Source organism: Aulonocara sp. 'chitande type north' Nkhata Bay, linkage group LG1 (assembly GCF_057382095.1).
Source record: "Aulonocara sp. 'chitande type north' Nkhata Bay isolate Kocher_YH1m ecotype deep benthic linkage group LG1, A_spYH_male_GT1.1, whole genome shotgun sequence".
Taxonomy (NCBI): Eukaryota; Metazoa; Chordata; class Actinopteri; order Cichliformes; family Cichlidae; genus Aulonocara; species Aulonocara sp. 'chitande type north' Nkhata Bay.
The window spans coordinates 31430091-31454900 of NC_141344.1; the positions used below are offsets into that span (position 1 = coordinate 31430091).

The 24810-nt window shown below is 41.8% G+C and overlaps 2 protein-coding genes across 4 annotated transcripts in view; one reads left to right on the forward strand and one right to left on the reverse strand.

The window, feature by feature from the left end:
* Nucleotides 1-23827, forward strand: part of cfap70 (cilia and flagella associated protein 70) — a 32333-nt gene extending 8506 nt beyond the window's left edge. The window contains exons 8-27 of one of the 3 annotated variants that reach the window (XM_086293664.1): nt 2564-2658; nt 4472-4544; nt 4693-4830; nt 5156-5299; nt 11525-11616; nt 11826-11886; nt 12016-12198; nt 12355-12486; nt 12565-12693; nt 13001-13134; nt 14130-14245; nt 14686-14886; nt 15142-15269; nt 15648-15800; nt 18177-18338; nt 18579-18668; nt 18960-19061; nt 21345-21392; nt 21784-21907; nt 23016-23788. In XM_086293664.1, coding sequence (XP_086149790.1) covers nt 2564-2658; nt 4472-4544; nt 4693-4830; nt 5156-5299; nt 11525-11616; nt 11826-11886; nt 12016-12198; nt 12355-12486; nt 12565-12693; nt 13001-13134; nt 14130-14245; nt 14686-14886; nt 15142-15269; nt 15648-15800; nt 18177-18338; nt 18579-18668; nt 18960-19061; nt 21345-21392; nt 21784-21894 — 2292 coding nt within the window. In that variant the 3' untranslated portion in view covers nt 21895-21907; nt 23016-23788. Of the gene's footprint in view, nt 1-2563; nt 2659-4471; nt 4545-4692; nt 4831-5155; nt 5300-11524; nt 11617-11825; nt 11887-12015; nt 12199-12354; nt 12487-12564; nt 12694-13000; nt 13135-14129; nt 14246-14685; nt 14887-15141; nt 15270-15647; nt 15801-18176; nt 18339-18578; nt 18669-18936; nt 19062-21344; nt 21393-21783 lie in introns of all 3 variants that reach the window. The other 2 variants (XR_015129187.1, XM_086293656.1) reach the window with 2 other exon arrangements.
* Nucleotides 21930-24403, reverse strand: LOC147339365 (transmembrane protein 138-like). The gene is made up of 4 exons (XM_086293718.1): nt 24269-24403; nt 23894-24065; nt 23493-23568; nt 21930-22695 (listed from the first exon to the last, which is right to left on the reverse strand). The coding sequence occupies exons 2-4, from the start codon at nt 24017-24019 to the stop codon at nt 22583-22585; spliced, it is 315 nt and encodes a 104-aa protein (XP_086149844.1). The 5' UTR covers nt 24020-24065; nt 24269-24403; the 3' UTR covers nt 21930-22582.
* Nucleotides 24404-24810: the final 407 nt, after the last annotated feature.

The following is a 24810-nucleotide window of genomic DNA, read 5'->3' on the forward strand; positions in this document are numbered from 1 at the left end:
GGATGGTGGGGTGGGTGCAGTTTTCTCTGTGGTGGGGTTGGGTGGACTGTCCCGGGCTCTGTGGGGCCGGGAGGCGCTGCTGCACTGGGCCCCGGTCTGGATGGGCCTGGGCCCCCTTTCCCTGGCGGGTCGCGGAGTATGGGGGTGCCTACTGGGGTCAGCGGGGGAGCTGGCCCCAGGGAGGGGTCACTTGCCCCTCCCTTCCTTCCCTCCCCATCTCCAGCTGCCTCCCTCTTCCCGCTCCACCACAACCACCCACACATGCAGGACCTTGGAGTAGGGGTATGTCACCAGGGTGCAGAGGAGGCTACCCCCCCTCTGTCCCCTTCTGGCTACCTCTGCCTCAATTTTATCCCACAACTTAGACATTCACATTACTCACACTCTCATTACACATACATATAGGATCTTGGGGGTGGGCACGATACACGGAATCCAAAGTACACCCCACCCCTGGCGTCGTTGCCCACCTCTCAATTTTAAATACACGTAGACATTAAGGGCTAGCAGGAGGGACCATGCGCTTACCTGCTGCTCTCTGGCAGGTAGCTCCATGCCCTCCTGGGTTTTAAATGCACCTCAGAACACACATGCATCAACACTACAATGAGCGGGTGGAGGGAGGTTTGGAGTCTTCTCTCACCCCCATTCTCTGCGACCTGCTGGAGCGGGGGGGCTAGGAGGAGGAGTTGGCCGTCCGACTGCGGTCTGGAGTGTGGGGCCTTCCTGCTGCTGCGGAGTCGGGGCGGTCTGCCTCCCCCCACCGCAGGGAAAAGGGAAACACCACCTGGGTCTAGGTGCAGTTCCCCCCTCCAGGGGCAAGGGTACCTAGACCCGGTTTGTAGAGTACGCTTGGGGAGTGTGATCGTGTGTACAGCGTCTCTTTATGTCTGTCTCCACGTTGGTTGAGTGTGGAGTAAGTGCATATGAGAGCATGAGGGTGGGAATGGATGTTTGTATCTGTGTGTGCCTGTATGTCTGTGTCTATATGTCAGGTTGGGTGTCAGGCGCCACCTCTCTGGGGACATCTCAGGCCCTCCAAAGTTTGGAGGCCTATCTCCCCCTACCACCACTTCCCCTGCCAGTGGAGCCTGGGGCTCGCTCGGGCCACTTCGGAGGTGGGGTGCCCCCGGCCTCTCGGCCTGGGGCTCGGTCACTCAGGCACGGCTGGCTGCCGGCGGAGCTCACGGGCGCGTCACTGCAACTCCCCCTGGCTTCTGCTCTGCGGCTGCTGAGTGAGCCCTCATCTGGGACTCTCCTCAGCTCTTTCCGGGACAGTGGCGCAGCTGCCCCTCTGTTGGTCTTCCTTGGTCTCTTGTGTTCTGGGGGCCTCTGGATGTCTGGAGTTTTGATCTCCTCCATACCTGCTTCATGCCCTGGAGGACGGGGCTGTGGCTCCCCACACCCTCTAGCAGATTATTACATGAAGGAACCTTTTAAAAAAAAAACAAACAAAAAAAAAACAAGCGCGTCCATGCTCACAGGTGTACACACGGGTGATCACACCCACAAACTACACCCTTTTTGGCTCCTACCTCAAAGCACACTGTGTTCTGTTGATCTTATGTGCTGCACAATAATGTTTAACATTTAGTATTTACTGTCATATTCCCATATATCATTGTGATGTTGTTTATTCTATTACTCTTGTTCTCTTCTGCTTGTTTTCTTTTTTCTTTCTCAGCAGGTGATCCAGGTGATTGATATATGTATTTTTTTTCTCTGCCCGTTCTGTTGGTTTATGTTTTTTGCCCTTCTCCCCCATCCCTCTTCTCAGCTGTTTCTCTTTCCCTCTTTCTTTCTCCCCTTCTTTCCCCCAGTCAAGTCTGTCCCGTATTCAGTAAGTGAAAATAAAATAAACAATAAAAGGTGAATCAAATGGACCATTACGGCAAGGCTGGGATGGTCAATTTGGTAAAGTAAATCCGTTGGGCATCTTTGTTTGCCTTTAGACAACAATTGTGATGGCAAAAGAGCCAAACGGGACAGGCAAAAAAAAAAAAAAAAAAGGGAGGCTGAGGAGTGTGATCCCCCTGTAGTTGGAACACACCCTCCGGACCCCCTTCTTAAACATGGGGACCACCACCCCGGTCTGCCAGTCCACAGGTACTGCCCCTGATCTCCACGCAACATTGCAGAGGCGTGTCAACCAGGACAGCCCTACAACGTCCAGAGCCTTCAGGAACTCGGGGCGGACCTCATCAACACCAGGGGCTCTGCCACCAAGGAGTTGTTTAACTGCCTCAGTGACCTCGCGGGTCATTCCCCTCATCCCCAGACTCTGCTTCCTTATTCATATCCTTATTCACTATATCCATGAACCTCCTCTGAGGTCTTACTCTTTTCCTCCTGCTTGACAGCTCCCTCTTTATATATTTGTCCACTCAACAAATCAAGAACTGAGGAAAATAATAAAACCCAAGAATCAATGTCGATAAACTCAAAGGAAGACAAAAACTCAGAAATCTCAGAAAACCACAGATAATCCAAAAACCACAATTCCATTGAAGATAACAGCATGTGAAAGCTTATTTACAGGCTTGTGGTGTAAATGTTCCCACAGGACCGGGCATTTCGTGATGAGGCAGAGACCACGAAGAACAGAGTGAGCTGGGACACAGAGATGTACTGCTTTCTGGACGCAGGGGGAACTACAAGGTTGGAGGCTGAGCATGCAAATCACTCCTTTATTTCTCTGTGTACCGGACCACCATGCTACCTGCTGGCTACAATTTTACGAATTTAATCTAGAAAGGGAAAGTCAGTCACCAGTTTCTTTGTTACAGAACACATGTTATAGCAGAGTCTAAGAGCAGGATTTCCTTATTCAGAACATTTCAGGCATGCAAGGAAATCAGAAAGTAATGAAAAAGGAATTTGATCTTATCACTGATTTTAGGCACACAGTGAGCATGTGATCTGTGCAAGTATACAGTAAGTAAATAGGCTTAATGCTTAGAGTAAAGGTCAAATGTATGAAAGAAAAAACAACTAGTGCAGTGGTTTTCACAAAGGCCCACATGAGAAATTGGGACTGTTGTGAAGGGCTGCACCAATAAGCTGAACTCAGTTATTATGCTCAATATTAACTGTATCACTATAAAACGCTACTGGTAAGAGTAGATGTTACAGCTAGACAACGAAAATGTGAAATATCCATAGTAAAAATTTAATTTTTTTTTTATCACAGTTTAGTCAACATTCTCCAAAATGACACCTTTTTTCCTCGGTGAAAGAAATCTAGTCTGTTTTACCAACCCTTTGTTTGCTTGGCAGTAGCACTGAAGTTGAAACTCTCTCAAACAAATACATGAATCTACTCCTTGTTTCTCTAAGTATCGCCAAGACAACAATAGTTCTTAACTGGAAATCAAAGAAATAGTTACATATTAACATCCAGACAAACCTTCTCATTGAAGACACACATTTAGAAACCATGACATTCTTGCAAAAAGACAATAGAGCTGTATTTATCAACATTTTAAACCCATTTTCTGAATTAATCATGTTGATTATTATTATCATTGTTGTTGTTTAATGGTAAATGGCCTGTATTTGTATAGCGCTTTACTAGTCCCTAAGGACCCCAAAGCGCTTTACAAATCCAGTCATCCACCCATTCAAATCAAATCACTTTTATTGTCACATCAATATTCACAATGATATATGGGAGTACTCATTCACACACACTGGTGATGGCAAGCTACATTGTAGCCACAGCCACCCTGGGGTACACTGACAGAGGTGAGGCTGTCGGACACTGGTGCCACCGGGCTCTCTGACCACCACCAGTAGGCAACGGGTGAAGTGTCTTGCCCAAGGACACAACGACCGAGACTGTTCAAGTCGGGGCTCGAACCGGCAACCTTCCGATTACAAGGCAAACGCCCAACTCTTGAGCCACGATCGCCCCAATTGTTGTTGTTGTTGTTTATTTTGCCAGAACAATTTAATATGTGACCTTGGGACTGGTGGGATCTGGAGTTGCTCACTAGGTGGGTTTGGGCTGTGGTGGTACCTCGGGGTGGTCCTGGACCTCCATCCACTGTGCCCCATCTCTCATGTTGTCGGCCAACTAATGACATTGTCTTTGCAACACATTAGGAAACAAAAATAAAACAAAGGAATAAAGAAAGGAAAAAAATAATAATATAAAACAACTGTAATACACATGAAAGGGTAGGTTAAACATGATTAAAGTGGGATTCGCATCTCACAGTGTTTTGTTATTACATCACACAAGATTAGGGTTACCAAAAATATAGCAAGCTTTTAATATAACAAAAAAAGATCAAGGCAGTCATGTCAGTGTAAGCCGATATAGGTTGAATGGGTGCTTCTGGGTTGGGAGGTGGGAATGGGATGTCCCCTGGGCTGCACCCTCCATGCCTTTGGTGAATTGCTCTAGGATGATGGAAAACACAAAGAGAGAATATAAAAATGTGTGTATCAGTACTGATTATAATTTCAGGCTGAAGCAAAGGATAACTAAGAGCAGATTGTGGCCAGTGGAGATCATGAGGTCATTGGCTCCATTATCAAAGGTTAGTATTCCTTTTTATTCTCTCTTCTTTGGTGTTTGGATTTCCAGTATTTAGGATATCATATGCAATAAGCTTAGAAAAAACAACATGTGATTTTAAGTCTAACTGAGATGGAGACCAGACCAGACCTGTGTGTGTTTGTGTGTAGTTAGGTGCTGAGGACTCAGAAATCCCCTACCATGGTTTGGCATTTATAGACTTTGGGCAGCTGCTGTATCCTGGAGTCCAGCGAATCCGAGGAGCATGCAGCGTTCAGCCTTTCTCTGAGGAAGATTTGCTGAATAAGGTTCCAGTAACACACACACATCACTCATTTGCTTTAAATTTGGTTTCCTTGTAAAATATAAATAAAAACAGAATGGAGTACTTAGTTAATCTCACAAACCAATATTTTATTCACAGTAAAAATCAGAAAACAAATCAAATATTAAAACTGAGAATGTATATTTATGCGTAAAATATGGGTTTATGAATTTTGGAAATAATTTTACTCTCTTTATAAATACAATTTACACAGTGTTCCAACTCTGGGGTTGCAGTTGATATTGCCTTTATTTAAATAGGGCTGTTAAATTGCTATGTGAATTGTTTAACCTCTCTTGCACTCAAAGGCCAAGCGAAGCATCAGTGTTTTAAAGGAAAAAGCTAAGGAAGCTGCCAGCCAGGCCAAAGATATTGTCAGCTCTAACAAAGCAGGAAAGAACATGAATGGAAGCAACAAGGGACCCACAGATTCCAATGAGCAAGGCAAAAAGGTCAGAAAAGTTTTGATGGTCACAAGTGAATAATTCTTTAGAGTTTTTATAAGTTTTCCAGCATAAGCAAAGTCCAACAGTTCCTTTTCCCCCCTCAAACAATTAAACCTGACTTCAGTTATAAGAATTTAGACCATAACATAAAGTTTTTTAAAATTATATCAGCAACATGCAAATCACAGTGAAGGAGCTGTGCCATTAACTGCAGCTGGCCTGCAGTGATTTATATGAACCTGAGCCACAAGTCAATGCCGAGGGAACCCTAAGCTCCATGTAAACATCAACATAACTCTGCACAGCATTAGCGAAGAAATCAATAAAATTATCAGTGTTCCCTCTAAGCTGCGCGTGTGCGCAATTGCGCACTGCTGGCACGGTCTCTGCGCACAGAAAATCTGCGTTGCGCACACACACAAAAAAATCTAACCTGAATTGAAATTAAAATCAATACTTTAACAATTCTGTTTTGCAGTGTTAGTCAGTAAATGACTGGCTGCTCCCATATGGGATCCAGCCAATAATGCGATTCACATTCGTATATACGCAGCTAATCAATGTCGTTGACAGGCTATGACAGCGTCCTTATGTGCCGACACCGGTGTTTTAGCTAGCAAAGCGGCGTGGCGACGTTTAGCGCAAATCTTGTATAGTTAGTGTGTATTGCAGTCAATAGTTTTGTTGTGTGTGTCAGAACTGTGGTGTATTCATAATTGTCTCTGGTACATTTGTTGTATGGGCAGTATGTGTTCACTGTTTGATTGTGTAATTACGTGTTACGCACTGGCAATGCATGCCGGTAGATGGTAATACAGGAGGTAAAAGAGATGGTCTTACCGCACACAGTGGTCCCGCGTACTTATTCAGATTCAGAGTAAGAATCACACATGGTGTCAGAAGTGCTGTGTGACTCGTAAGACTCCATACATCTGCCGAGTGTGAGGAGAAGGGGAAGGTGGAAACAAAATGCCGAATGACGACGTAGACGATCGTCCGAGGGCAGGAGTTAGCACCGCGGCTAGCACTCCCAGCGCTACGTTTAGCATCCAACCACCGGAGCCCTTTGATTTTTCCAAACCACACGAATGGACAAGATGGGTCCGTCGCTTCGAGAGATTCCGTCAGGCAAGTAATCTGTCTGCGAGCTCGGAGGAAAATCAAGTGAACACTCTCATATATTGTATGGGAGACGAAGCGGATGACGTCCTGAGAGGACTAAAGTTAAGTGATGTAGACCAACGGGACTATGCTAAAGTGAGAGATAGCTTCCACAACTTTTTCATTGTCAGGAAAAATGTTGTTTATGAGCGCGCACGTTTTAATATGCGCAAACAAGAGCCGAATGAGACTGTTGATGCATTCGTGACTGCCTTGCATGCATTAGCAGAGCACTGTAACTACGGACCGCTCCACGATGAGCTGATAAGAGACAGAATAGTAGTGGGCTTGGCCGACACGAGGCTGTCTGAGCGCATGCAGATGGAAAAAGACTTGGACTTGGATAAAGCTATAAATATGGCCAGGCAGTCAGAAGAAATCAAAAAGCAACAGTCAGCTTTGAGAAGTGAAACAAATGTAATGCATGTAAATGCGAAAACAGTTGACAGAGTGATACAAAAGCACGACAAAACAAAGTTCAACATGTTCAAAAATAAAACTGTCAAAACACAACAGCAATATAGCAAGAGACAAAGTAACAAATGCTACAAGTGCGGAGGCTCTCCACATCCGAAACCTGAGTGCCCAGCAAATGATGCAAAATGTCATTTATGTGGAAAAAAAAGTCACTACCAGCGAGTCTGCAGACAAAGCAAGACAGTGCAAAGTATTGAGGAGGAAGAGGAGCAAGGTTTCTTCCTAGGCTCAGTTTCCAGTGACGGCCAGGCGTGGACAGCCATCATACAAGTGAAAGATGCAAAAATCACTTTCAAACTGGATACTGGAGCAGATGTGACTGTAATAGCTGACTCGGACTTATCAAAGATTTTTGCTAACGAACACAGACCAGTTCTCCAGCAGCCAGAAAAACCTTTGTTAGGCCCTGGAAAAACACCACTGGACGTTGCAGGTTTTACAAAGCTACAGCTCAACTACGGAGCGAAACAGACAACAGAGAAGGTCTATGTTGTAAGAAACCTGAGCACTCCACTGCTAGGCCTGCCCGCCATTACAGCTCTTGGCCTGCTGGTGCGAGTTGACGCGGTTTCAATGGACACTCTGAAGACTACTTACCCTAAACTTTGCAATGGTCTAGGGAAAGTGCAGCGGGCCTATCACATTAAACTCAAACCGAATGCTGTGCCGTACTCACTCAAAACTCCGCGAAGGCTTCCTCTGCCTCTGATGGGAAGGGTAAAAGAGGAACTCCAACGAATGGAAGAGCTTGGTGTCATTACCCGAGTTGAGGAACCAACGGATTGGTGTGCCGGCATGGTTGTTGTTCCAAAGAAAAACAGCCCTAGGCTAAGACTTTGCGTAGACTTTACCGGACTAAATGAGTATGTGTGCAGGGAAAAATATGTGCTGCCATCGGTTGAACAAAGTCTCGGAATGCTCGCAGGAGCCAAAGTGTTTAGCAAACTGGATGCCAACATGGGCTTCTGGCAGATTCCCCTGTCCGATGAGTCTGCCAAACTCACCACCTTCATCACACCCTTTGGGCGGTTCCACTTTAACCGCCTACCGTTTGGGATCAACTCAGCGCCCGAACACTTTCAGCGCATGATGGCGGAGGTCATCGAGGGTCTCGAAGGAGTGGTGTGTCACATTGACGATGTGTTGGTGTGGGGACGTAACCATCAGGAGCACGATTCCCGTCTCCATGCTACACTGCAAAGACTGGAAAAAGCAGGCATAACGCTGAATGTTGAAAAATGCGAGCTCTCCCAGAGCAAGGTTGCTTTCTTGGGTCACATCATAGCGGATACAGGAATCAGTCCTGACCCGAAGAAAACGGAGGCAATTACAGAAATGACAGAGCCAACTAATGTGTCAGAGTTGCGCAGTTTTCTGGGCATGGTGAATCAAGTGGGCAAGTTCATCCCCCATTTAGCTGAAAAAGACAAAGCCCTGCGAGATCTTCTTTCCAAAAAGAACGCATGGTATTGGGGAACTGACCAAGTGAGAGCTTTCAAAACATTACGAGATGCCCTGACCTCACCCCCAGTGCTCGCAATGTATGACCCCAACAGAGACATTAAAGTATCAGCAGATGCTTCATCCTATGGTCTCGGAGGTGTTCTTTTGCAGCTGTGGGAAGAAGGATGGCGACCAGTGGCGTATGCATCGAGGTCCCTTTCTCCTACAGAACAACGATACGCACAAGTGGAAAAAGAGGCACTGGCATCTACATGGGCGTGTGAGCGTTTTCGTGATTTCCTGATTGGTAAACATTTTTGTCTTGAAACGGACCACAAACCTCTCGTTTCCTTACTGGGAGGACAAGCTCTGGATCTCTTGCCACCCAGGATCCAGCGATTCAGAATGAGACTCATGCGTTACTCGTACACTGTGCAGTACGCCCCAGGGAAATCGCTCTGGACAGCAGATACTTTGTCCCGCTCACCTCTGAAAAAACCAATGAACCTGTCAGACAAAGAGCTAATGGAAAGCACAGACATATATGTCGACAGTATTGTAGCAAACATGCCTGTCAGTTCATCATATATGCAAACACTGAAGGAACAACTGAAAAGCGACAGTGTGTGTGCTCGCGTCATGGACATGTGCACCGAAGGCTGGCCAGAACATGCAAAACAAGAGCCTTTACTGCGAAATTACTGGCCTGACCGAGCCACGCTCACTGTTGAAGACGGCCTTTTGTTAAAAGACACACGGCTTGTCATTCCTTCAGCAATGAGAAACGAGGTGCTGGAAAAACTACACGAAGGACATCAAGGTGTTGTAAAATGTAAAGCTCGTGCACGCCAAACAGTGTGGTGGCCCGGGCTGAGTCAACAAATCTCTGAGATGGTGCTCAAGTGCAAAACGTGTATTCAAGAAAGACACAATAACAGTGAGCCACTCATGCCAACAGAATACCCTGCCCGCCCATGGCAGAGAGTGGGCACAGATCTTTTCGAGCTGGGAGGGAAAACTTACCTTCTCGCTGTTGACTATCACTCTAGATTTGTTGAGATTGCTTTGTTAAACAGGACAAAATCAAACGATGTCATTACTCACCTGAAATCTTTCTTTGCCCGTCACGGCATCCCAGAGGTCCTCATGTCTGATAATGGGCCACAGTATTCAGGTCAAATCTTTACAGACTTTGCAGCAGCATACGGCTTCAAACACATCACAAGCAGTCCCAAGTTTCCGCAAAGTAATGGAGAAGCAGAACGTGCTGTGCAGACTGTAAAAAATCTTCTGAAAAAAGCAGCTGATCCTTATCTAGCTCTTCTTGCCTATAGAGCTACACCACTGCAGTCCGGATACAGCCCTGCAGAGCTTTTAATGGGCAGACGTCTGCGAACCACACTGCCGATGCTTCCATCGCAGCTGGAGCCCACACTGCCGGACAACGCACTGCTCGCTCGAAAGGAAAGGGAGAAGAGGATGATGGACATGGCAAACTTCAACAGGCGCCACCGCGCAAAACCTTTATGCAGCCTGTCCCCAGGAGAGCAAGTTTGGGTGACTGATGTCAAAACTACAGGCACTCTACACCCCGATCATACACAGTGGAGTTACCACAAGGGACTGTGAGGCGTAATCGTGTGCATTTGATTCCTTTAAGTTCACCTGTGCATGAACCTGCTAATGTGCCTGTGTTGCAGAAGCCTCAAACACCCAGTGTGATCCCTGCTACACCTGTTAACACTGATGTGGTCAGAACCAAGTCAGGGAGGCCAATAGTTAAACCTAAAAAGTTAGATCTGTAAGAAAAAAAAAAAGGTTGTTGTTATGTAACTGTGTTATAAGGGTTTTGTAGAGCACAGTAAAATAAAGCTAAAAAGAGTTGTTAAGAAAAGAAAAGAACAAGAAAACAAAAACAAAAGGTTAAAAATGTAATGCAGATTGTTTGCCAGATGTTCTTGTATGGCTTTGAAAAAGAGAAGTTCTGTCCTGAGAAAAGGAATATTCTGTTTTTGTTTAAAAGGGGAGATGTGGTGTATTCATAATTGTCTCTGGTACATTTGTTGTATGGGCAGTATGTGTTCACTGTTTGATTGTGTAATTACGTGTTACGCACTGGCAATGCATGCCGGTAGATGGTAATACAGGAGGTAAAAGAGATGGTCTTACCGCACACAGTGGTCCCGCGTACTTATTCAGATTCAGAGTAAGAATCACACAAGAACAACTGCTGAATGTTACAGGTGTTACAGCAGTGATGCATCTCCTGTTGTCAGGCCTGCAGGTATCAGGTTGTTGTTCTCCTTTATCTCGTAGTGGACTGAAATTATTTTTGGGGTGGCACAAATAATTTGTGTGGCATCAAATTTGATGCAGAACAGCTGATTGTTCTGTAAATAATTTGAAATGTTTATTTAAAAAAATGCCTTGGCTGCATTTTTAGGTAAACAGCTGCAAAAAACTTTGTTGTTTGCATAACTCAGTTACTTTTTTGAAGAAGTAACTATATAATTCATTGCCCAACACTGGTATATACTGTATTTTGCAGACAGAGAGTTACAGGACTCTCCCCCAGACCACAGACTCATACTCATAATACAAGTCAGAGCTTTATAAACAAAAAAACAAAACAAAAAAACAAAACAAAAAAAAGTTGTGTCTTCAAAATTGGGGTTTAAGTTATTTTTACTTCCAATAGTGTTAAGATACTACACAGGTCATGAACAAGATTTGTTTAAATTTTCATTGTAAGTGGGCTAAAGCAGTTAATTAAAAGTAGTCTAACATAAATGTAAATGCTGTAATTTGATTATTTTAATAAACCATGTAACTTGGATGGATTCGATGCTGGTGTGACCGCAGTGCACACGTCTGATGTTGCTCACAGTGGTCCAAGGGATCGCTCAGGGAGTTTGTGCGTTCGCTCAGAAACATGAATAAGTAGAGCGAACATTGATTAGGAGAATTTACTGGAGACTCCAGTACCAGTTGCAATTTAGTACAGCTGAGCAGAGATCAGCAGCAGTAGATGCTCAAACTTACTGCACATCCTTATTACTGCAATATATTATAAAGTCGTATTTAGCTGATGTGTTTTCTGTTTAAGCAGAAATTTGGAAAACTTTAACTCTTCACTTGTGTTAATGGCAGATGTATGTGGAGGCCAGAACTTATATTATCATTGAGATAGCCTTGGAGAAACCGCTGGTACCAAAACCATCACCAGAAGAGCTAGCCCAAAGGTAATGTGCTAATTAAACCATGTGGTGACTGAGTCTGACCTGCTTCTTTTGGCTCCATTATTAGATTGTAGCACCGAGATAGAGTTATACATTTATCAACACTTTCACACACACGTAAGTGTTAAATTTAGTAGTTGCCCCCTCTGTTTCTGACTGACTGTGAAACACAAATGAGTGAGTGTATTGAGATGTTTTTGTGTTTCTTGCAGGGTGACGGCATTGATCCCTCCCAAACCTAAACGTCCAGCTGGTCCTAGTAGAGCAGAAAGAGTAAAGCACACACACACACACACACACACACACACACACACACACACACACACACACACACAATGAATTGCCCAATCGAGGAGATTTGCATGCTTGATGTATTCTCCCCACCGGTGTGTGCTCCTGCAGGCTGTGCTGGACTTCCACAGGCAGGTAGCAAACACGGTGTCCCATGTTTCAGAACAGTGTGAGGAACTATTTGGAACAAGTTGTGAAATTCCCCAAGACGACAGCTTGGAGAAAATGAAGATTCAGTTGATAGGAGCGCTCAATGACTCTGGGAGATACTTTGTCTTCAAGGAACAAATGAAGGTCAGACCAAATGCCCACATCTATGATGGATTAATGAAATTTACAAGGACACTGAAACTATTTTTAGGGATCGATCTAATGGTTCTGGTCATATTTTTCTTCTACATTAGTGTCATTATTTCTCCACAACGGCTTGTGTATATTTCTGGTTTGTAGCATGCGGTGGTGAGGATCGTACGTGACAAGATGAGGCGGACAGAGCCGTTCACGGATGATCAACAGCTGAAGGAATTTGCCAGCAAACTCTATGTCTACCTGGTTGATGAGATGCACGTTGCTATGAGCAAGGTACCAAACACACACTTTCATATACAGTCTGTGAGGACATCTTTTGACTTTTTTGTTTTATCCTTACTTCCTTAACAGATTTATTCTCCAGATGCTGTTGAGGGCTACCCAGATAACATCCAGTTACACTGTTCTCAGCTCTCACATTTTGCCAGAGAGGCACAGCTTACTGGGAATTACGAGCAGGCTGCATATTACTGGAAAGAGGTATAATAACAATGCTCTAAAGCTCATTGCGAAAAAAATAAATAATCAGGAAGATTTATGTAAAAAAAAAACAGAATAAGGTTGACAGACAACTATTTGCCGGACAGATTTAATTACTTGTCAGAATGTCATATAAAGACTGGGTTATATTTGTCTGTTATTCTCAAGAATATTTATAATAATGTTATGTTTGAATGTTTTTCTTTTGTTTCGTCAAGTGGACACAAGTCACATTGCAGCACTGAATAATGATAATGGTTGTTAAAATAGATGAAGTGGTTTCTGATATTTTTTTATTAACCTGCAGCTAGTGGTCAGGCACCCAAATGAGCCCACCTATATGTTTGAGTGGGGGGGCCTGTACATGCTGACCGGAGACTACCTGAAGGCAAAAGAGTGTTATCATGATGCTGTGTCTATCGACCAAGTGCACCAACCCAGGTTAGAAATGCACTCCTTACAATATTGATCTTCACTTTAAGCAAATCATTAATTTAATAAGAGATTAATTATTGAATAATTATTTTAGCCTGCATATTATATATATATCTAAATATTATAGAGTGTATAAGTATAGTCTAGCAATCAGCTCAATTCTAAATCATGATGGTATATTATTTGTATATTATTATTTGACAGAGGAAGAGAGATATTTAGAGTTACTTCCTGTCACAGTATTCTTCATCTCCACTGTATTTTCTGACGTCACAAGCAATGAACCTACCTGCTCGTGTTTTATCTTTTATTGGAACATGGTTCAGTGGTTACTTACAATACAACTTTATTTGTATAGCACGTTTAAAAGACCAGCGGTACACCAAAGTGCTTTACAATAAAAACAGGAAAATTAAGACATGATTAAATAATAGACTATTAACAAAGTAGGGAATATAAGAACTATGTAACAAAGTTACTAAGAAGAGATATAGCTAAAAGATAAAGTACATAAATAAAAAATTGAACCAAATATAAAATAGGGACACTAACTAGATGGAAAAGCTATGTTGAATAAGTGAGTTTTTAAATGGGATTTAAAAGATAAAATGGAGTCTGACGCACGGATAGTGATAGGAAGGTTGTTCCACAGATTAGGTGCAACCAGGGCAAAAGCACGGTCACCCCTAGATTTAAGTCTAGATCTAGGCTGAGCCAAGAGTAATTGGGCTGAAGACCCGAGGGCTCACCCAGGGACATATAGACTAAGAAGATCAACAAGATAACGAGGGGCTAAATTATTTATCATTTTAAAGGTGAGCAACAATGTTTTAAATTCAATGCGATACTTTATGGGTAACCAATGCAAATCAATAAGAACAGGCGTGATAGAGGCATGCTTTCTAATGCCAGTCAGGAGGCGAGCCGCAGCATAAAAAACAGGTCGTCAAACAGTTTCACGAGTTCAAGACCGATGTTTCTTTATCCTCTTCTTGCTCCAGCCTGATGATGTGTGGGGTATTGGCAGTGATGTTTGAGCATTACAGTGAGGCCCAGACTTTCCTTGAGCGAGCCACCAGCCTAGACCCTCTCAGCATGGTGGCCTGGACACTGCTGGGTGAGATGAGGATCTGTTTTGCTTCCTGCTGCTATTGTATCAGTGAACAGCAAAATGATACTACCAAACTTCATTTGTCAGCAGCTATTACTGTTTGTTGTCTACCCCCAGTGTAATGGAGGCCCCGCAGGTTACTCAAGACAGTTTGACTGTTGTGTGTGACTTTCATAGATTTAGGTTGGTTTGTAAATCTGTCTTTAAAATATCCAACCATCATCTTCAATTTAGGGTTGGGTGGAGCCCAGTTTGTCATAGGGTGAGAGACAGGGTAGACCCTGGACTGGTCTCTTTAAGAGTTGACACAGACTGAACAGACAAAATGATGAACAAACAAAAAAACATGAATATAAAACAATCTGTAACCTAAACACCCACAACAATAGTGGAAGAGGGATGCATGCTGGGGAACGTGGAGTAACCTTGTTGGGTGTTTGCTCCAGGTTTGTTCCATGTGGGTCAGAACGACTCCATCCAGGCTGCGAGGGCTTTTATGGAGGCCACAAAGCTGTTGAATGCAGAAGAGGCAAAAAAGCAAGAGCAGAGCGAGGAGAAGGGGGAGAAAGACAAGGAGGAGAAACACCAAGAGGAAGAGAACAAGCAGGAGGCAGATGAAACAACAAACTCTCCCAGAGTTATGCAAGGTGAGGAAAACAAAAAAACAGAAATACAGACATATACAAGACAGTGTCAAGTGCAATAATGCCAGTCTATGCATGAGTTCAACCCATTCTGTTCCCCTGAGCCCCATCTCCCTGTCAAGGAACTACTTTTGTTACTACTCTGTCTGCTAGAGCTCTCATGCACTTCAGCCCAAAGGGCATAGGGCAGAAGAAAATAAACCCTTGGAGTAACTGATTTTATCTGACTGTGTAGCTTTATTTTTCTCCTTTACCCAGAACTTGTTGACCAGGATTCAGAGATGCAGAAAGAAGAGCCTCCAGCACCGAGTGTCAGCTTGAAATCAGCTCCTGCTACTATTTACACACAGATCATCCAATTCCTGCTGCGGAACAATGCACTGCAGGTAAAACATACCCAGCGTGTTGGTTTGTACAGCACTGTGTGAACGTGACCATCGGTTTATTCTGTTACCGCACAAAAAGGGGCATATTACATATGGCAATCTGCAATTTCAAAAGACACTTGGTTTTAGAAACATGTGTTAGTGATATGTGTTTTATGAAAGTATGATAGCATCAGTTGCAGTTTATCATTTTGAAAAAAGATTAGATTTTTCTCTTTATTTATATTTTTGCAATTTTTAAAAAAAAGTCTTATGTAATATTGGGAACAATAAATGTCTAATTTTAAAAGCTCTGAGCAGTAATGTTTGAACAAAAATAAAACAAATGAAAAAAGCAATAGCCGAAATTGTTCAGAGATGACTGTTTTCTGTTGTCAGATGGCAGAAGTCGCTCTATCTGAGGAGCTCCTATGTTCAGATGGCGGTCGCAGTGCTTCCTACTTCATTCATCTGGCCCAGTTGCAGCTGCTTAAAGCAGACTACTGCAGTGCTGCTGCCAACCTCAAAGAGGCACTGTCCAGCATAGATCAGGTACTTCCACACTACCTCTGGCTACAACACGAGTATCGACTGGGTGAGGAATATTACATGAGTGTTCAACTGCATGTAGGGCATTACTTTTCCAGAAAGCATTTGGTGCTCTGTTTGTAAAGTGTGAAACCTGCAATTTATTGTCTAATTTATCATGCTATTCTTTTTTTTATCTTCACTAAACACCAAACAAATGAATAATAAATAAATATATTTGTTATTTTTATATTTTCAAGGTGCATATTTATTGTATATGACAAAGTAATCAGTTACAGCCACTGTTACTTTTTGATGCTCACCTTCTATAGATATGCATGACAACACATTCCAGTGTAGGATCAATTACTACACATAATATACATAATTTGTAAGGAGCTGAGTGTTATAAAAATAATTCCCAAAATCTAAGTGAATTGAAATCAGACCTAGTTTTATTCTTGAGATCATTCTCCTTCTGCTGGTCTAACAGCACAGATATACACCGAAGCTAACATCTAGTCTTCTCCAGCATCATTGCTCTAGTTCAGGGGTCGGAAACCTGCGGCTCTGGAGCAACATGCGGCTCTTTTGTTCTTATACTGCGGCTCCGCATGGTTTTGGAAAATAAATTATATTCATTTAACTGAAGTGTATTTTATTTGTGTTAGTTATTTTTTAACTTGTAGTTCTAAATTGGAAGATTATTGTGATCTTGAAATATAAAAATAAAGTTATATTTCATTATTCTTCGTCGCTCAAAATAAGCGCCACACTAGCGGATACTGGTATACCTGCTGAAACGCCGTGCATTTATTGAGACGTTCAACCCCAGGTAGGTCAAGTATGGAGAAATGTAAGAAAAGAAAAATATCTGAAGAAAATAGAACATTTAATGATGCCTGCGTAGATTAATTTGAATTTATTTTTGATGAGAGTGGCCTACCAGTATGCCTAATTTGTGGATTGTTGATCTTCGGATCCACATACATATGTGAGCAGCTATTCTCCACCGTGAACTATGTTAAAAACAAATATCCCTCATACCTCACAGACGACAGCTTACAGTCCTGCGTAAAGATCAAAGTTACTTCATACAGCCCGGATTTGCAGACGCTGTGTGCAGAGGTTCAGGAGCAGAAGTCCTATTGTAAAGATATCACGGCAGACCCAATGATGTTTACATGAACATGTTTTTCAGCATCTCTTTATTGACGACTTTTCACACATGGTTGCTGTACACACACAGCCGGCATCTACAGTGACTCCTGGTGACTGTGTGGGGACAGTTGGTTATAGTGCACCTGAGGTTATGCTTGGTAATACATATAATGAAGCAATAGACATGTGGTCTCTGGGGCTGGTAACTGTGGAGCTTGCTACAGGGGTGCCACTCTACCCTGTGGAAAATGAATATGATGTTTTGAAATTCATCATAGACACGCAGGGTCAGCCACCAGATCATGTTCTAGACTCTGGCTTGTACACTAATTACTATTTCATATGAGACGTAGTTGTCTTGAACAACTAATGGAAGCTACCACAGGACCTCAAAATGACCAACATTTATTTGTCAGCCTAATTAAAAAAGTGTTTGCCTTGGATGCAAACCATCGCATAACTTTTCCACCCTGGACCTAATTCGATACAAATTGGAAAAAAAAATTGGATGTATATTAAATAAACCAGCTTTAAGCATCAGCTAATTTTTGTTTGTAATTCTTTTTAAACATAGTGCTACCCTGTAGCCTCCTAGTAGACATGCCTGTGTTATAAATGTGAAAATCCTCTAATTTATTTTTTTTTTAGAAAAGTTGAGCTCTGACCTTGAAGTCAAGATCCCTGAGATTTAAACCTTAAAGAGATTTTCAGCAGATGCAACCATGGTATTGATTTGAAAATTCTATGTTGCCTCGTACTTGAGTTATTGCATTTACAAACTTGGGTGTCCACTGCGCCCCGCCATATACCAAACTCAAAAGATTAAGTGCTGGTTTTTTTAGTTCTTTCATAAAGTTTACAACACACAAATAAGAAAAATAGGAACACTATTGTCATTTTTGACAACACTATTTTCTTTTGTCTTTTGTGTGCACACAGTCTGTGTCAACACATAGGGGAACACTGACACTTCATAAGATTTTCACTGTATTTGTCTAATTCAGCCGCAACTTTCGGATTTTTCACATAACAAGCAGCATGAATTTTGTCCCTCATCATTTCAGCTGGAAGCACTTTATAAGGTGGTCTTTCACGTGAACATTGACATTTCTAATCCTGGAACCCTGGGCAGTTTATATAATAAGTTTCATCCAGACTGAGAAATGTGTCTAGAAGAAGCATTCATCAAGCAACTTTGCTGACTATTGACCCAAAGAGTCTTGCCCACTTTCTCACCAGGATCCTGATGCATGGGCTTGGAATGGTCACTGTCACTATCTACGAGGGGAGTTCCATGAGGCTGAGGAGAGCTACGAGTGGAGCTTCAAATTCCAGCAGAAGCCATCAGACTCTCACATTGTCTTGCTCCGCCTGGGATCCAGCTACTTTATGCAGGAGAAGGTCAGATATTGAGACAGGCATCACTGTCTGATCAGTCAGACAGTTACTCATGTGTACTGGGTCTGCTAGCATCTATTCACTGTGTGAGAGTTTACCTCATGCATTTTTCAAGAAAGAAACAAAATGGACCAGCCATATGTCTTGGAAAATAACAGCAAAACTCAAATGTGACTTAAAACATCTCATGTGAAACCACAAAGTTATACAGTGTAACTCTGTCTTATTTTTTTTAACTCTCAGTTTCAGGAAGCCAAGGTTGTGTACCTGCAGGCCTGTGAACAGTCTCCATCCTGCCTGACCTGGCTAGGCCTGGGCGGTGCATGTTACCGGGTAAAACTCTTACCTTCAGAACATTGATGGGAAGGATCGTATTAAACTCAAAAAAAGCTTCTATGTTGTGCCTTCAGAATTATTTTTGTTATATGGAAAATAAAATAAAATTGTAAAACCTGTGATTCCACTCAGTGTATGGTTCAAGGTTTTAAGTACACTCCTGTTTCTATTGTTAAAAGAAATACTTTTGAAATACTAGCTTAAAAGAATAGTTGGGAGCCCTACTCTGTTTGTTTTGAAAGGAAGTCACCCTTTGTTGTTTCAGTGGGCATTTCTGTGTCTGTTTAGTTGGAGGAGTTTTGTACAGCTGAGGAAGCTTTGACTGAGGCCAACCATTTGGACAACCAGAATGCAGAGGTCTGGGCTTACCTGTCTCTCATTTGCCTCAAGGTGAGTGATGATAAAACACTATTAATGTCATTATTAATGTCCTCCGTCTGTATTTCAAGATAATCTCGCGCACAGTGGCCTGACACATCCCCTTTTATGAAGACTACAGAACAGCGTGTCTTTGTTAGAAATTAAAAAACAATCTACAGGAGTCAGAAGAGCTGAGTGGTTAGGGTTATGGTAAGAATTGAGTCAGTTTAAGCTTTGGAATAAATGACTCTTCAGGATGAGGGATGGGTTCAGAGTAAAAAGCCCTAACCTCCATAGAATCTAACGCCAACATCCATCCTTTTGCCCTTTGGTAAAGCCAATGCTTTAGTCACTGAACACACTTTAATGAGACACCAATTAATTTGGGAAAATGCTTGTGCAAGTAGACGCTGCATGTCGATCAATATGATAAATGGCTAAAATCAATTCAGGAATGCAGACTTTGAAGTAGGACATTTTGATTAGTATCAATTAATATTAGTGACTAACTGTATTTTAATTGAGCTCTCTTTTAACCTTGTGTGTGAAGTACTCACAACATATTACTGACTCTGTGATTCAAAAATCTGCAGAAATCAGTAGTCTGATTGTGACTCATGACATGGAACTGAGTTCTGCTTCCTTCGATTCGCGGTGTTTAAAGATACTGGACAAAGTGGCACCTCCACAAATTAGAAAAGACAGCATCGCTAAATCATCTCCTTGGATCACTAAATCTATTTGCAGTTTTAGTTGGCTTTGCCTTAAGACTGAGTACCTGTGGGAAAACCACAAAATGTCCTATTTACAATAGGAAAAGGGAATGCCAAGGTTCTATTTGACACTGAGAATAACATTGTTTCTCCTCCAACACCAAGTACACCAGGTTTTTCAGATAAGGACTACAACTCCCACAGATCGCCCTTTCGATCATAAACTCTCACACATCCCAAAATTGTAGAATCTTTTCACCCACTTTCTTTAGCTATGTATGTCAAACACTACTCCAAATTAAACCCTCAGCAAACTCAGCCAATGTCTTAAGTTTTAGACTCCATTTGGCCCTCTGTGGTCAGGCTGTGTCCTAGAGTTCTTTAAACAGGTGGTTATCCAACCAGGTTTGAAAAAGCTAAATCTGGACCTTACACTAAACACCAGCTATAGACCTGTTTCAAAACTTCCTAAATTGCTAAAGTATTACAAAAACAAAAATAAAAGGTGGTTGGGACACGAAGGTGTTGGAGAAGCACAATATTCTTGCTAACGTTCAGTCTGGTTTTAGGAAGTTGCACTCCACAGCTCTCCTTAAAGTTTCGATCTTTGGATGGCTGCGGATAAGGGTGATTGCTCAGCCAGCCCTTGGTTTGCCTGACCTTATCTCAGCCTTTGAAATGTCAAATCTCCATCAAATCTTAGTCCAACAGTTAAACTACATGGTAGGGATCTCTGGCTCTTTCTTAGAGTGGGTCACTTCATTTCTTGCTTATAGAACACTTTTGTCCTCATTGGGAAATTTTGGGTTTGAAACGGCTGCATTTCCATGTGGCATTCTGCAAGGATCTGGTTTAAGTCCCTTGTTATGGGGCAGCGATAGCTCAGTAGGTAGAGTGTTCGCCCCGTGATTGGAGGCGGTCAGGGGTTCAAATCCACCGAATGGCTACCCTGAGGTACCTTGGGCAAGGTACTGTCTCTACACACTGCTTCCCGGGTGCAGGATTGGTAGCTGCCCACTACTGAAGATGCACGTTGATGCCTTTATCTCCACCTGCCTAGACTATTGCAATGCTTTGTTTTTGTGCCCGTTTAAAGCATCTATTAATTGCTTCCAATCTGTCCATAATGCTGCTTCAACACTTTTAACTCAAACTCATAAGTTCACTCATTGTTAGATAGTTCAAAATCTTGATTCTTACTTCTGTGACCTTACAAGATGAGGCCCCTAGTTATATCATCAATCTTTTCAATCTTGTCTGCAGATAAAGGTCTCCTTGTGATTCCACATGCCCGTATGAAAACTAAGAAGGATTTTGCTTTCCAGACTTTAGTGCCAAAACTGTGGAACAGCTTATCGCTTTTGCTGCACACCAATGACTCTGTGGCTTCCTTTAAAAAAAATGCCTAAATGCATCTATTCAGACCAGCAATTTGGTAAAAATTTTGTTTTGTGTTGTTTTTCTTGATTCAGGTGTGTATTTTTAATATTTGTGTAAAGCACTTGTCTTGAAAAGGAGTATACAAACAAACTTTACTTACTTACATAACTAAACACATGGTCTGCAACTCAATTAACACTGATGAACCTTTTGTTTTCAGTCTGGCAAAAAGGAGGAAGCAGAGAAGTTTTATAAATATGCAATACGGGTGAGTTTGGTTGTTGTTTTTGTCAGTCACTGTAAGTTAACATATCAGTGGGGCGGTTAGTGATTTACTATTAATTATCCATGTTTTAAATTCTATATTAAGTAGTGATTTTTTTAAAAGAAAAAGTAGACATGCAACATTAATACTGAATATAAAACAACAAAAACAGCTTCTCTGTGAGTTCTCTGTAGCATTTGATTACTAAGGATATAGATTTCCTGCTGTCCTTGATTTTCTCGTAAATTACATTAGAGCCCTGTAATCCTTTATTTTGTCACAGTGAATCAGTTTTTACTAAATATTGCATCCTCTTATCCAAGGTGAATTTTACATTAAGATGCTGGTTTCTTTAAAAAAGAAAAAACATTTTCTGTTTTCTCGGTATCCACAGTTCAACCTACAGATGGAGTCACTCCACAAAGAGTTTGAAAAGTTGAAGAATCAGCTTCGCTTCCATCATCTGGAGTCATGCTTTGAAAGAAGCACTGAAGCAAAAGAATAAATCATATGTCCAAGTATGTACACATTATATCTCAATGACCAGTATTTGAAACAACATTTTATTGGGTTTTCAGCATGTGTAGTGTATGAAAATTAAATACAGAGAGTTCAGATGTACATGATGACTTAGATTTCACAGACAGTGAGGATAAGTAACCGGTTGAGCCATAAAAGTTAAGCTCTGATCAATATCAACATAACAAACACAGTTAAAGCAACACCATAATCTCAAATCTATATAAATCAATTGCAATATAGTGTTGTTGTTTTTTTGTTTAAATACAAAAACAAAGAAAAGAAAGGAGGCTATATGGTGACTGGTACCAGCAGGATATAAAACATTTACTATTTCACATTTGATGTCATTCTTTTGTTATCATTTATGCAGGAAAACAAGCCCTCATGACACTTTGTGGTGTTTTTGTTCTAAGACACCTTTCAAAATTTTGGCACAATCCTCTCTGTGTTGAAAGGAAATGTTGTGAAATATTCTTTTGAGCTTGTCAAATAGTTCACGAAGGATGTGTTAGAATGGGCCCTGAATAAATTTCCTTTAAAACCAAATGGATTACAGTGACCAGTTCTTTGTTTTGCATGGGTTTTCTTTGTAACATACTGTATTTTGATATTCTTTTAATGCCGTTTTTAAACTAGGCATCTGAGTGTTGGTGTGATCTATTGCAGAGAGATCATTGTCTGACCCGTGAAAACATATCTCTCAGCCACGGCGAATCCTCATAGAGGCGAGGGTCACCCAGATACTCTGAGGTTCTCTTGTAGAAGTAGTAGTACAGCACAGAAGCTGCAAACAGGAAATTATGTTAGGAGGCTTTAAAATATACGGATATTTAATTTACAAATGTCTGTAAATTAGAAACATGACTGATGTGAATGTAGATTTTCATATCAGTGACTCTTTTGTAATGAGTTTGCACAGTGATCAAGGTTATTCAAGAGATTTATGTGATTGCAAAATAAACAGGGAGAAAACTTGAAAATTCCCACCAGTGTTTAAAACTGAGTGAGGTAATGGCTGTGCTTACACACTGAGTAGCTGTCTGGACAGGTCTTAAGTGGCAGACAAAGCAAAGACAAATAGCACATGACTCTTCTCATACGCAGATCACCTACAGAGAGTAATGCCAGCTAGACGATGCAAGCTTTTATCCACTTATGAGCTTATACATGTATAAAAGTGGCACCCACATGGTGATGAAATGTGATGTCACTGCCTGGAAGAGTAACCAGTAACAACAGGCGACAGGTAAAGGAAAAATAAAAAGGTGGGTGAAATGATCATACAGTTTACTAGGGCATTAATGGGTTGTTGTTGTTGTTGTTTTTAGCTTAAATCTGTACTGCTGTTTTGAACTGCTTCACCTGCTTGTATTGTCTCCATGTATTTTCTCCTGTCTCATTTGCAAAATCTAAATTTAATTATTCAGTCAAAATGTAAACATTTATTTTACAAGTTAATATGTATAATCAGATTATAGAGTGGAAAAATCCTAACCTTTTGTACTGTATACTCTTCAGTGTTTACATGAAAACATTCTAAATGAAAAGAGGTACATTTGTTGCATGAACTTGTTATCTTACCAGCTCTTTGGAACACAAAAAGCACCTGAAGACCGTCGGTCCAAATAAATCTGTTTGTATTTAACCAGCGCAGATTCTGAAAGGAATAGAAGGATGACAAAAAGGCCACTTTGTGATAAATTCAGAGACTTTGTACATTATAGATAATTTAACAATTACAACCAGAATGATGAGAAATGATGATGTTATTTTCTCAGTCTCATATAATGACACATTTTAACCAAGTTTTATCTTCTTTCTTTTTTTCTTTCTCATGATGTTTTTCTCTTGGCAGTTATTAAAATCAAAATGAAAGCATTTTAAATGTCTGTAAGCTTGTTGTACAGTATCTCCCCAAAAAAGTGGCATAAAAATGTGAATTTTCCAATCCGGCATTTTCGCCTTTGTTTTTAACGACGTACCATAAGCCAAGAATGGAGAATGATGCTGAAGGTCAAGTAAAGAGCAGATAGCATTAGCATGGTTCTAAACCGCTCCAGCAATATGGCAACCAATCCAACCTGGAACACATAGGTGTTGAACAGCATCAACAGAATGATGATCAGGTTAAACAGGATGGCAATGTCCTGGATTCTGTTGAAGAAAAGGAAACAGTATAAGCAGCAGAAAAAACAATGATGAAAACAGGAAGAGCTTGTCGGCAGGATTATTGTCTTGTCTAAAATACATTTTACTTCAGCATTTCAAAAGATTCAGTGCAGATAAATTGAGAATTATTTCCCCCCCCTTGAGCTAGAGGCTGCGTTAGGCTGAAACAGTGAAAAAGTTTGACGTACATGAAAAGTACCAGCTGCACAGCTGGCTCAGTCCTCAGCAGCTCACTGAAGGAGTTGACAAACAGGTCAAAGGAGAGCAGGCTGAGCTGGATCAGTAACACCAGAGAGTAGTTGCTGGTATGGAGCGTCTCCGGCCCGAAGGCTGGGCGCCCGGGCGGACTGTGGTTCCACTGCGGATCCAAGGCTGCGCTGCACCCTCACACACACACATACAAACATCAATCGAGTTCTTTTTTTTGTTACAGTTTTGGGGTCTCAGTAAGGCATTCAAATGTCTCCACTCTCAATTCCCCAAATGTAATTAAAACATGACTGATGCCAAATGAAGCATATGTTGTTCAAAGCAGTCCTGTTCACTGGGTAAAAATGTATGTCCTTTCAAAAGAGGGAACGGAGTCCGTTTTAGGGGTGAGCTGCCAGGAAGTCGACATGTCAGAAGTGCTGATTTTTATAGCTCCAACACCAGCAGGTGTGGTAGCACGGTACCGTATTTGTTGTGGCTGAAACAGCAAGGTCTCTGTTGGGCCTCCATATCAAAACCG

Excerpts from the sequence above, each read along its gene's own strand:
- LOC147339365 (XM_086293718.1), bottom strand. The coding sequence starts at position 24,019 with ATGCTGTTCAACACCTATGTGTTCCAGGTTGGATTGGTTGCCATATTG. Across the intron at positions 23,569-23,893 it reads TTCTCCATTCTTGGCTTATG|AATCTGCGCTGGTTAAATAC; the intron begins GTACGTCGTTAA and ends TATTCCTTTCAG. Across the intron at positions 22,696-23,492 it reads TTTTGTGTTCCAAAGAGCTG|CTTCTGTGCTGTACTACTAC; the intron begins GTAAGATAACAA and ends TCCTGTTTGCAG.